Source organism: Centroberyx affinis, unplaced genomic scaffold, assembly GCF_046629955.1.
Source record: "Centroberyx affinis isolate AG114_WGS23_722 - 3 ecotype Tasmania unplaced genomic scaffold, CSIRO-AGI_Caff_v1 ptg001641l_1, whole genome shotgun sequence".
Lineage (NCBI taxonomy): Eukaryota > Metazoa > Chordata > Actinopteri > Beryciformes > Berycidae > Centroberyx > Centroberyx affinis.
Window position 1 is genome coordinate 46,333 of NW_027280075.1, and position 13,991 is coordinate 60,323.

The window sequence follows — 13,991 nt, forward strand, 5'->3', positions numbered from 1 at the left end:
GGGGAAACAGAAAGGAGGGGAGGGGATTGTGTGATGCTTACAGCTCTGCTATGCTGCTAAGCGGAGGGGGGTAAAGCAGCAGGTACAAGCAGAGCTGACTGAGAGAAGAGAGGCATTCTTTTAGTTTTGCGCTCAGCAGCCTCACAGGGATTTCCGACTGAGCGACTTAGACACTGCAGGTGTTGCAAGCTAACAGAACATAGAGCATACTGTATGACATGATGTTATATATATTACCATAAAGCCATAAAGATGAATTAAGGTTAAAGAGGACAGGAGGTTGATAGACCTGTCAGTCCTGAGGTGGGCTACAACTGCAAACTTTAGTAACAATTTATCAATTTTCACAAAGATCTGGTTGAACATTTTCTGTCATATTTTTTTTTCCTTCACCACCCAATCATGCAGATTTATCTGTGATAGCCTCTTCTGTGTTTAAGACATTACAATAGAATAGAACAGAACAGAACAGAATAGAACAGAAAATACGAGAAAATAGTGGCTACAGCTTATACTGTATATATAAGCATACTTATTAAACATGATTAAAAATATACCACATGAAAAATTAAGTGATCTGACACCTTCTAAACTAACCCGCTGAATGATTCTCACTGTTTCATTTACATCACTCAGCTACCTGTCCAGAAAATAACCAGGCTCTCTGTGCTCTGTGTTATTCTTTACTAATGGCCCCAGTTCACATCTATCAACATTCAGCAGGCATTAAAACAACTGTTCTGGTAGATAAAGCATGCTAATGCTGAAGTAGCTACATTTTGCATACATTTCATGCAGCTCAGAAGTGAGATGCTTGATTTTGATGGTTAATTTAGATGCAGAATACATTGCTGGCATTGAGGTTGGTAAGCGCATGCAAATCGTCACCCTGCTTAACAGAGGGTACGGTGTATGAGCTGAGCATGTTCAGCCCACTCATTTTATATTACTAGTCTTTATGTCCCAGCCTAGGCTCCTCTCCCAGTCTCTAACTCCATCTTGGCCATGACAGACATGAACACACACACACACACACACACACACATGTATAAACACTCACACACACATAAACAGTGACACACTAATACACGATTGCATATTCTCTCAATCTCTCTCTCTCTCTCTCTCTCTCACTCTCTTTCACTCTCTCTCTCACTAAAACACACATGCGCACAGATTCCTCAGACTTCGACATATTCTCTCTACTTCTCCACGGGTGAGCCATCATTATCTGGAGAGAGTGCCAGTGTTTGGCCACAGTATGTCTCCTTCCCAGCGTTGAACTGAACAGCCGAGACATAGGCTGCTGGTAGTGACACAGCTGTCACAGACATGCCTCATTACTGCTGTTGCAAATGTCAAAGCACTAAAGTAATCACTCACAGCTCTGCTGGACACATGGTGATAATTTATTTTATGGAAAGAGGATTTACAATTGTGTGAATATGGCAATGTTATATAGATGAGTGAGTTTTACATATTGTTTTTTTACTCTAAAGTAACAGGTTCTTGCGGAGATAGATACTTTGCAAGACGGCGGAATGCTAATGTGATGGCATGTATCAGGATATTTGGCACAAGTAAAAGCATGATAGACATTTCGTTCACAAACAGTGAAGAGGAATCTACTCTGCATGCTTCAGAGTTATTACTGTCAATCCAGGGCGCTCTCAGCTATCATGTTTCTCTCTCATGAGGTTGATGTCACAGTATATTTCAGGTGTATATGAGCCTGAGGCTGTAGAATTCCTCCCGACATGTTAAAGCGGGCGTGCTGGACATTGTTAAAAGGGTTTCCCAGCTTTGTTTGAGCAACAAAGTGCTGAGAGGATGGGTGGGATTTTTTTGTACACAGCCACTAGCATCTATCATGACAGATTTGAGTGATCATTCACTGTTAGAGGAAGCTGTGCTACTCTGCCACCGGCTGATCTGGTTAAATGTTAACATTTCATCCTGTCATCAATACCCTCTGCTGCCATAGCCATCCCAACTGGGCAGGACCAAAGTCAGTGGCATTGTTATGGAAGGTGGGGGGGAGCAGCTAATTAAGTCTGTGTTGTTGTAAGAAGATGAGTGGGTTGTCTTGATTGAGAACTTGTCATGGTGTTTTAATTATTTTTCTTTAAAGAACCCTAAGGGTTCAAGCTGTCTTGTAAATATATGAATTAGGATTTGGAAGCTGCTATCTTACTGTAAATGTCTTGACAAACCTTTCAAAATACCCCAAGAGCCCTGAGTTCATGGACTAACCACCAGCTTCAAAGGGACTGGGGCTTACAACGCTGTTTGCATAGATTGTAAAGTTTATTTTCATTGACTGCCCAGATTCCTGGAAGTTGCCATAGTATAGCCAGCTGTACCACAGTACTGAAGCCATATTGTAAGGGCCCAAACCTGGGCTGCTCCAAGGGCAGCTGTCAATTTTCCTGCAGAGTAATTGAATTGCCATGAAGTCATTCAGCTGGCTTGGGCATGTTCACCTCTCTCCATTCACTTTAGGTGCAGCATATAAGTCCTTTGACTTAGTTACCATAGAGATGTTGTGCACAGGATGAAAACGGTAGACAGGACTCCTTGACCCAGGGTTGACTTGTAATTTATGAAGGAGCTGGGAAAAGTTATCCTCTCAATCTAGTGCTTCGCCTGATCAGCAATACAAATGAAGAATTTGGGAGCCAGAACAATGGAAAGAATTAGGTACTTTAAAATGTTTGCATAACGAGCTCCTTCTCGCTGCAATGGTTCTCTTCTTCTTAATCACCTGCACTCTCCAGAACACCTACACCCTTCTTCGTGATCAGATACAGGACCGACGGGCTGATGTATGATCCGAGGAATTAATCTGCTCAGCCTGATTGCCATTACCGCCATGCGATTATGCACCTTGATTACTGAGCCCACCCCAAGGACCATGACGTGCCCCAGTGCACATTTTAAAGGTGCGCATAAAATTATGTGGTGATTACCCCACAATAGATCAATCCAGAAGTGAATGAGACTGTGTGGCCATATGGACCGTCTCAAGTAGGACTGTGATTATTAATAGGTACTTGAGGTGACCTGATACCTGAAGCTTGAACCACTGAAACAGCCTCTGATCCCTAATATAAGCAAATAAATTCAGTTTCATAAATTTTGAAGGTCATTATTGGATTATTGTTGTAGAGATGGAATTGTTTGGAGTTCAAGCATGGATTAAAGGGATGTTAGGCTCTTCAGAGACTACTGGGGCTGTACTTGTCCCACTTAAGATAGGCTTCAGACATTAAACAGCACCACAATTGCGGGTTGGCTTGATGCTGAGGTGGGCGGCGTGCCACGATTAGCAGCCTACATCATATAGACCTAATGGAGGTCAGTATTTGCTTAGGTACAGTGCAAAAGAAAATAAAAATAGAGTATGCAAAATAACCTAACTTTCTGTGTGCCAACCAGAGGGAACAGATAGCTTGTCCTTATAAGTATCGTACATGCAAGAACATATCATTCTGCAATGACACTGATCCTCAGTATTTGCGCCCATCTAATCCTTCACTCTGTCATTTGTAAGGATTTTTTATTTAATCCTGAGCCAAAGTACTCATTTGGTACAGCAGATAAATAGTCCCATTGACTTATCCAGAAGCAATACTACATCAAGCGATTAATTGGATGAGACAATGAAGAAGTGAAATCACATTTGTTTATGGTTTTCTCCCTGGTTACATGGAATACTTCAGTCACACAGGAACATTATCTTGGATAAAACCCCAACTAGCAGTCCTAATGTTAACATGTTTGCATTAGTAAAGCACTGGCAAGGATTTAATGGACTTGATGGGCTACCATTCACAGCAGAAGAGACCCATATTCTGAGAAAGCATGATGTTCAGTGGCGGTCATGAGCCCTCCCAACACAATTACTTAATGGCTTCAGCAATTACGCATATCTACGGTAGTTGCAAACATAAATGTCATTCAGTGGAAAGGAACTGAGCTATGGTTTGTTGTTGTCTGTATCAAAGCTTAGAAAAGCTTTATGATATGGTAAAGGTATTCAATAAAGGCAACACAGCTGATTAAAGTTGAAACTGTACTCATATAGATATATCAAGAGCCATTTACAGTATGCAAATGTGAATTTGAGCTGCCGAATGCAGAGATTCCATCAGTGGCCAGAGTTCAATGACTCTTCAGTCTTCAAGTGTCTGGATAATGGTCACTGTGACAGCACAGCGCTGCAATTCAAAACCTCAACTATCCATCACTGGACAATGTTTGCCACTAAAACAACATGCACACGGGACTGCATGTTCATCTGTTTGGCCCTGTGCAATTGTAAGTGATGATGAGTGATGGACAGGAGAGGATGGGTACATACTATTCACAGTGCTCCATGTGGCAGCTCGCATTTTCACACTGGTACTGTATGTTTGTCAGCTACAGACAACGCAGGCACTTACGCACTGCCGTGGGCAAGCAAAGTGGTGTTCTGCCAGCCAACTGCGTCACGGGCACATGGGTGTCCTACGTACCACCGCGGAGTCCCTGCCACTGCATGCCTGTCTGCCTGTCCACTGTGCATCGACAGATTGCAAGAGCTTGGCATCCAAGAAAGATGCACAGACAACACAGTATGCTGGAGTCCCACTTTGAGGGTGGTGGTCTTCTTCTCAAACCTGTAGCTCTCTCTCTCATACGTACAGCTTACACCCTAAAGGTAAATGCCTCACATTTGCTGCCCTTGAACATTACTGCTGTAGCACTCACAGCATTGGGAATATTACCAGTTCGCATGGGAATGCTATGCCATTTGGGACTGTCCCTGATATACTGACCTGGAATCACTCAAACTCAATTTTTGAGATAAATGGCTCTCACTTGAAGATGAAAACAAAAAAATCACAATGTCATCGACCTATACAATGTGCAGATACGTGCTTTATCATTTTAGCAGAAAGGATTCAGCGGAGGAGACACGGTGGCCATTAACTGCATTTACAAGAACGCACAGGAAATTTTGCCAATAGAAGACTTCATTGGCACAATTCTCTGAGAGAAAAGGAATTTGATAATAGACCATAACGCTGTTCAGTAATTGAGAAGAAATTACCATCCCTGTATTGTGAAAATGAATGACTGATTGAACAAAGGAATGAATGAACTGAGAAAAATCATATCATCTCATTGAAATGGCAAGAAAATATCCTGTTGGAAGGGATTTGGTCTAACATGGTGTTCATCTCTACATTTAGAACGCATGAAAAGTGATCTTTGAAGTCAAGGAGCTCCGGAATCACAGCACTGAGTAATAGGGTATTCACTTTAATGTGTTTGAGTCAAAAGCCTTGTGAGTCACAGGATAGAACTGTGATGTCTAATGTTAGGGCTACACTATGTGGTGCCACAGGTGGCCTGTTATAATGTATATTTTGGGAAGACACACACACACACACACACATACACACACACACACACACACACTCATCATCCATATGACTGCTCTGATGGGAGGATTTAATGTTGCATGAGACAGATGGTCAGAATAAGGAAGGGAGAATAGTCATGCAGATAATTATAGACCATGCACAAGACACTTGTGCTTCCAGAAAATGTTTATTTTGTTCATAAATTTTTTTCATAAAAATAACAACATCAATATTAATTTAAAGTATTGTAGAAATTGTGTATATACAAAATCTTTACTTGAACAGTTAATATAACTTAAGGCGAGTTAAATTACTTTTTTGCAGTACCCTGACTGTTGGTGATGATTCCACCAAACTCTCACCATTGTTTTTTGCTAAAGTGAACATTTCAGCATGATCTTCAGCAAATGACACTGCGAGCCAAACTCTTTCATCTCCAAGGTAAAGTCCACAGAAACTCGCAGCAATGTGTGCTACCTGATTACTCAAAAGCAATGTTTATATGATCTGCTAGTTATTTCTAGCTTGATTAAACATACTTCTGTACATACTGTAAAATCGCATCATTGAAAAACCATACTACAACTAGTGTACATTCTGGTCCCTTTCAGATCTAGATCAGCAGTTCAAGGAAATAAGTCTTATCATATCAACAATGGGATGAAGTGCGAAAATGTTTTTGATATCAAATTGTAACATTTAAAATATTGTGTTGCTAAACAATAGCCCTCCAAAACCAAAACATTGTGAATGACTTAGAATGCATTTCACTTTAAAAATGAAGCTCAAATGTGGTAAATGTAAAATATACAGTTAGCTATAAAAATACAAAGAAGTACAGTAATACAAATATATTTATTTCCCATTTATGATATATCTTTCACAATTGTAATAATTCAAACAATTGTAACACAACACAAAGACCAATGACAAAAACACCGACAGCCAAATGATAAAAAGTTAAACAAACACTAAATCTGGGCAAAGATGGACAGCTTTATGGTCAAAGCCATAAATATGTTAGCCTACATTCATGTCATAAACCTTCACTGTGGAGTGAAGGACTACCTTGACAGTGGTCGATAATCCGTTAAAAGAAAAAAACACTGACATAAACATGCATTTTAAGAACCATTGTCCAAACCATTGCTCTAAAAATGCTAAAAGCAGAAAATAAGAATCTTAAGTGGAAATATTAATAATCTTTAAGTTTAAGTGCAATCCATCCCAGGCTCACAACGCGGATGGTTTTCTTATCGAGGTTGGAGCTGTCCAGATGAAGAGGTGCTGAACAGCAGTCATGCAATGCGCAGTGAGGTTTGGCTGTGTTGACAGTAACAGCAACAAGTCAATGCTGAGCTGTTAACCCACTTTTACAACTTATGCATCATTGCATAGAGTCAGCAGCATCAACAGCAGGCAATAGGGCCGAAGCAGATCCCTTTTTTCCATTCTGCCCCTCCAGCATCTTGCAACATTCGCAAAACCTCTTGTTGTCAGGCTTGGACTTGCCAGTCAAACCAACTGAGACATCAACTTGTAATCAGCTGGCTTATCTTCCAAGACGGAAAGATCCTAATATTGTGTGGACACATATAGTATTCTGGGGCGTTATCACTCTTCAGATTCCCTCGGGAAGAGTGAACGGCCATGCACTGGTGGCAACCTGTGGCTTTATTTCCATTTTCTCCTTCTGTTTCAGGTGTACGCGTCCGTGTCGTTTCCTCTCGTCGCTGCGGGCGAAACGTTTGCCGCAGACGTCGCAGGAAAACGGCTTCTCTCCAGTGTGAGTCCTGGTGTGGGTGGTAAGGTGATCGCTACGGCTGAAACTGCGCAAACAGATGCGGCACTGGAAGGGTTTGTGGCCCGTGTGGATGCGAATGTGCCGGTTCAGCTCGTCCGAGCGGGAAAAGCGCCGGTCGCAGCTCTCCATGGGGCAGGTGAAGGGTTTCTCTTTGGCTGGGCCGTGAGAGGCGGCGGGGCTCTTTCTGGCCCGGGGGGGCTTCGTCACACGGGTGTAACTTTGGGCAAATGAGTCTGGCAGCAAGGAAGAATACAGGATGGAGTCTATGGTGCTCGGTAAAGCTGGTGATGTGTATAAGGAATCGCACTGATTGGACGGTTGTGGAAGTTCAACGGGGAATGTGACTGGTTTCAGGTTGGATGAGAGGCCCATCGGCGGTGGCGGGTAGTTAGTGTAGAGAGGACTGGAGTAGCTCTGAGAACAGGTGTCAGAGAAACACGGCTCCTGCTTTATACCCCCCTCCACTTTAAACTCCATATCTGGGTTGGGGCAAATTGGGGGGAATGTGTCCAAGAGTTCCTTTACATCCATTGGCTGGTCAGGGGGGAAGTCACTTGACATCGGGAAGGTTTCTGTCTGGAAGCCCGTTTCCAAACAGTCAGACTTATTGAAAGTGCCCCACTCGTAGCAGCTGCTTTCAAACTCGTTCTTGACCACTACAGGGAAAGACGCAGCTTCCGACTTTGGCTCAACCTTCTTCTGGTTTGGAGCTCGGGAGGAGCCGAAGCTCAGCTGTGAAGAGGCGGGGTCTTGAGTCTGGCTCCCGGCCTGGTCATCAGCGTACCTCGGGCACGTCTGGTCAGGAGAAAACCCGGGGGGAGTGGGTCCGGAGCAGGTGTAGGATTGCCTCTTGACGCCGGGGTCTCCAAAATTGCCGTGGCTGCTTTCCATCGGCGCAGGCGACGGATAAGTTCCCCGGCCATTGCCGCTCTGTTGCACTTCTGAGATTGGTAATGTAGATATACCAACGATCTCTGTGATCATGTTGAGAAGTGTTTCGGTGCTGCACGGCGCCCCCTGAGATGCTTCAACATAGAAACTGCCGGAGTAGGCGAGGGAGGAGGGGGTGTAGGTGTCTTTTGGGCACTCGCAGGGGTTAAAAGCAAATTCCGAGTTGGAGGCTTCGGTTTTGAGGGTTACAGGGGTTCCCTCTGTTGAATTAGAAAGAGAGAAAACTTTGTCATCACAAGTGTTTCGTTTAGAGAATCAGTGCAAATTTAAACGGGCAAAGACGCACCATTACATAAACATTCACGCCTAATCGGCACAGCAATGCCATGATAATAACTGCCTTGATATGCTCGTTAAGTGTAATCTCTTTCTGAAATACCCACATTTGGACACATTTAATTTCATCTTTCCATGCATGCACATTTTATCGCTTGTGCGGTGTTGCAATAATGCGAACTCACCGTGGCCAAACTGGGCAGGTACCCCCCGCTCTGCATCGACATACACCTCCTGGTTATCTTTCCGCACGCTATTTTCCATTCCCAGGGAAGAACTGTTGCAATTCTCAAACTGGGGGTAGAAAGAATCTTTAGCATTCAAATCCATATTGTTCAACATAATGGTGCACTTAGAAGTCCGTCTCTCCCAGGGAAATGGTACAGGGGGAAGATGCCAAACGGACGCAAATAACTGTTCTTTCAACCCCACAGATGGTTTCAACAAATCATCCAAAGTGGTGTGTCTATGTCAAAAGGTGTAAAAAGCAATTAGGTATTCCTTTTCGTCTCAGCTCCGCGGTTATTTGCTGCTGTGGATTTCACATCAGCGACTTCCCCTCTCTCTCCTTATATACACTTTGGCGGCTCCCTCGGCCCTCCTCCCCATTCATCAGCTCCAGTGAGAGGATTCCCCGCTGCGTGTAAACTTCATGCCCATACATGGAAAGAGGATGTGACGGGCTCCCCCCTCTCTCCTCCTCCTCTCCCCCTCTCATATTGGAGAGAGATGGAGTCTGACGTTGCAACAAGTGGCGACCAGTGTTGGGTGGTAACACGTTACAGTGAATGTATTTCTTTTCACTGTAACGAGTAGTGTGAGGAATTACCGTTTCTCTTTCAGTTATAACATTGAAGTTACCAAATCCAAAACAATGAAGTCGCTATTATTGTTATCGACCGTCCTCCATCCCTCCAAATATCAGACTGAAGTTGAATTATCCCAAACTGCATATCACCATCCCCCGATTGTTTTTGGTCAGAAACGTCGTCCTCTCACATTAAACTGGCTTAGATGACAAATGGCAGCAAAGTTTACTTTCTCCGGGTGGAAATATTTGCACTGCTTTGATTTTATGAAGGGAAATGATGACAAGAACATTTGACATCAACGCTGATTGATCATCCTGATCATTAACAGGAGGGTTATCCCGTTTTTTGAAGGTAAGAGGGGATGCAGTCGGCAACGTATAGGGGTGTAATGGAAAAGTAATGTAACGAGTAATGTTACAATTAACTGCTACCAGTGAGTAATAAGTGAAGTGATGATATTATGAATAAAACGAGTAATGAATTACTTTCCGAGTAACGAGCCCAACACTGGCGGCGACTCGAGATGAAGAGCTGACCATCTGACACCTTTAGTAAGTAGTAAGTGAAGTTATTGTGTAAATAGACTTAACATATCTAGATCAAATGTGATATAGGATAAGACTTTTGATGTCATCATTTCACACAGCAACAACAGATTTGTTCAAAGTTTGTTCATTTTCCCCATTCAATTAACAGCCGTTACGACAAAACACTATGTGAATTCTATTATATATTTTAGAGGGATGATATACATATATCACAGCAAAACTAGGCTATACTGTAAACTAGATATAATGTCCTAGGAATATTATAGTGATAGAAATTTAAAAAAAAAAAAAAAACATAAAGTACGATGTGGTCCTATAAACCCACTGTCACATGTTATTGTGATATTAGAGTGATATCATAGGAGAGAGAAATAGCATAAAGTGTCTTATCCTTTAATTTATTATGAACTCAGTGACACTATAACTCTCTATAGGAATACTACAGTGATTTTTCCCTAGGGGACATTTCTCAGATTCTGATTTCAGATGCTGAAGACTATAAAGGCTAAAAGGCTAAATAGTGTCCAGTTCAAGTTCAAGATCATGTGTCTAGTAATGGCTTGCAGCTTAAGCCATACAGCACAACCAGAATCACAATAAACCAAGAGATAAAATACAAAAACATACCTGACACATTATATGAGCTGAAAGAGCAGTAGAGTTGTACTGATTTGGAATTGATTTTATTTCTAAGGTTTAGCCTAGCAGGCGGTGCCACCTGTTCTTTGTAGACCTGACAGCCGACATTCATGAGCTATGTGATTTAAGGACATGCCCATTAAAACTGTCAGTTATAGGCTAATGTAACTTTTAAAGAATGTCATTAAGTAAGACAGAGATTTTAGAGTGGAAAAACCGTGCAGGCAGGCCTAGAAAACTAAGACCATACAGGAACTTTAACTTACAGGTGAAAACTGAGCAACCCGAACAAATAATAATATTTTCAACAGTCAGACTCCGCCAGATTATCGTTTAATATGTTTACAAGTGAGAACTAGCACACTGAATAAACCTATTGTCCTAAAGGTGGATACGCACAAAACCAACTTTAATGTAGTCCAGAGATTCAACTAATTCCTCGAGATTTTCACACTGTATCAGTTTAATATCTGTGTCAAACTGCATGGTCTAGATGTTTTCAGTAGTCAAACTGAACACCCCTTCCTGGTAGGTGACTGCTCAGCTTTTGTTTTCAGGTAGGCTTTTCACTTCCTCTGGTGTGGTCGCTGGAAAATGTGATCGCTTACACTATAAGGCGGGCGAGCTGCAAAGCTGTGTCCAAACGAAGCCTTGGCCTTTAAGGAATGAAGGGAGTCGATAACACCCCTGAGGTGTTCAGTGGTTGAACCCAACTGTTCACATGACATTTCAACCCCCAAAGCATTTTTTTATTTCCAGTTTCGCATCTGTTGCTGGGTGCACTCCGTGGTCACATTTCCTATTACAAAAAGTCGATATGCTTTCATAGGATATTACTGTCTGCAGCGGACCTCTGGCACCAGTTTGAGTTTCAGGACCATGGATAGCGCCGGCGCAGCATCGAGTCTAACCAACAGGGTTACTATAATAATACATCTGGCCAAGGAACCACCAACACACAAGCCCTGCTACGCTCAGTGAGTTTCTTGTGGTTCTGTATTTATGTGAGGCGCATTCTCTTGCATGAAATCAATCCCATCATCCCTCAGAGGGCAATAGGGAAATTCCAGTCACTGCTGGCACAATGATTTTGTACTATCGCCTTAATTCTGTAGTTCATTTCTTTCTAGGTGGGAGCAGTGGTCAGCAGAATGATAATATCCCTATTGACACAACATGTGCAGTGGCCCTGTAGTTTAAGCAGCATTGTATTATATCAGCCATATGCTAAGGCTCTCCACAACTTCAGAGTTTTGCATTTGTGGGATATTTTGAGTATTTTGGCTATCTGAGATGGTGTATTCCACAGTCAACATAAAGATGGAGGCCCCAGACAATCCCTAAAAAAAAATCAATATTTCAGTGGTGATGAGCACTGACCTTGCCCCATAGGAGAAGAGTGGATCAAAACCATGCCAAAAAAAAGCATTTCTCAACACCACTACAGACACACCATCACCAAAGGAATTCATTTTTCTTTATTTTGATCACATCCTGTAATGATATAGCTCAGAGCTCAGAGCATGTGAATACTATCTGAGTGGGTTTTGTTATGGACAAGATTAACTCAAAATTAGAAAATGTGTAGGCTATATGGAAATAAATGTATTGTGTCTATTTCAGCACAAATGCAAAGAGACCACTAGACCTAATAAACTGCATGCTTATGCTTTTACTAGACTGTTCAAATTTTATGTTATCTCCTTCAATACCGAGGAGTGGAAAATATATCAAAGGATCTGCGAGTTGCTGCCCTGTCATCTTTTTAAGTTAGTGTATGATAATAGCATATAAGCTCTTTCATTGCGGCTTTGACATTCTCCGGAACAAATCGTTTTCACCTCAGATGTGCACTCTAATTCTAGGCCCAGAGATGTTTAGCTTTGAGGAACTGCCTCCAAGTAATCCAGAGTCTATTAAAACCAATCTGATCACACAGAGTTCAGATCACGAGATGCTGTTATGATAACTGCAGTGTGGCTGTAACCTCTCTCCTCCATAAAATGCCACGGCACAGGACTAAGTAATGGATTTATGTAATGTTAGCACTTACTGACATTACGGCGCTGGGGTAACTCCATACCTGTAAAAGTTAAATGAAAACCTTTGTTGTATTCCATTGCATTTAAGCACTATGAGCAAAAATGCTCTTGTTTCTTAGGGAACAGCATGGCAGCTTGAGACAGAATGTAGAGCGACACAAAGCTGCTTCCATGTTTTAACAAGGATATTGACTTCAAAAGAGGTTCAAAGTGTTGGCTATGCCAAGAAGATGAAACATTGCTGTAATGAAAGGATATCTAGACACTTCTACTCAATGGATAATTTCAGTAAAGCACAAGTGGAACATGCATTAATATAGTCCTGGACTGAAAGAGTTCATGTCTTTCTAATTAGCCAAGGTATTCATTTGACCTCCTACAGAAAGGTAACAAAGCAAAAAGTGCTTTACCCTGAAATACATCAATTTGTGTAAACAATAGCCATGAATGATGATGATCATTTTTATTTTACAAATTTGTTAAGAATTGCACCTAAGCACGTCCTTCACTGAGCGTCGGTTTTATTAATTAATTTATTTAACCAAACTAGAACTGCTTGATCCTTAAGAGACATTTCCAAATTAAGAAAGTTGCAAATGCACATATGGCACTCCTATCGATGCAATGCACATAGGTTTTAATACACATCAACTAATCTTCCTGTACAGCAAATACAAGGGCGGTTTGAAATATAAAGTCTGTATTTTGCAAGCTAGTTTAGTTTGCAAATGCTTCAATATATTAAATGTGCTTAATAACTATAGACCAATTTCATACTTTAATCTTCAAAGGTACTTTTTATTTTCTGTCTTTTTGGAGATAAATTTGAAGATTGTGGCATCAAAGCAACTCCTGGATGCGGTGGAAAGAAACAACTTTTAAGATTCAGGAAATATATCTGATATCTCTGGGACTGGCTCCCATTTTAACTGTCAAACAGAACATTTTCAGTTTCTAATGGTTGATTATATTGTTGATTATTTTTCTTCTGCTTTATATAGAAACGCCTAATGTTACTTTAATTACTGGAATAAATACTTTGTGCCTGAGGGAAGGCTCTATTCTTGGGCCAGTAGTGTTTCCTTCATATATGTTATCCCTTGGCCATGGGACACCCAGGCTCACCCATCCAGCAGGCTTGGGAGTGGAGCTTGCAGGTGAGTGCCTGGTGTGTGGGTGACCCTTGAGGCTCGGTTGGACACGGCCTGAAGAAACAGTGCGGAGCCGCTGCCTTGTGGGCTCACCACCCACAAGATCAAGGACAGGGGTCGTGACATTTTTCATGACTATTATTTATGAAAGGAGCTGCTATACTCAACTAAACAATCCAACTACGTTGTCAGTGTTACATGTCTATGTGTATCTGGTGTCAAGGAATGGATGTTCCAAAATTTTCTTTCAACAAAATTCAGACAAAACTTATTTATGACAATATTTCTATCCTTGGCTGCTGTAATGCCTTGTTCTCCTGTCTCAATCCACCAGCGTGTGTGCAGTCAAGTTATTGA

The 13,991-nt window shown here is 41.8% G+C and overlaps 1 protein-coding gene across 1 annotated transcript; it reads right to left on the reverse strand.

Moving 5' to 3' along the window:
- Positions 1-7,032: 7,032 nt before the first annotated feature.
- Positions 7,033-8,784, reverse strand: LOC139651363 (E3 SUMO-protein ligase EGR2). Its single transcript, XM_071528254.1, has 2 exons — positions 8,628-8,784; positions 7,033-8,366 (listed from the first exon to the last, which is right to left on the reverse strand). Exons 1-2 carry the CDS (start codon positions 8,782-8,784, stop codon positions 7,033-7,035), a joined length of 1,491 nt encoding a protein of 496 aa, XP_071384355.1.
- Positions 8,785-13,991: the final 5,207 nt, after the last annotated feature.

Coding starts and splice junctions, on each gene's coding strand:
- LOC139651363 (XM_071528254.1), bottom strand. CDS start 8,784: ATGTTGAACAATATGGATTTGAATGCTAAAGATTCTTTCTACCCCCAG. Junction 8,367..8,627: donor ACCTGCCCAGTTTGGCCACG/GTGAGTTCGCAT, acceptor CTAATTCAACAG/AGGGAACCCCTGTAACCCTC.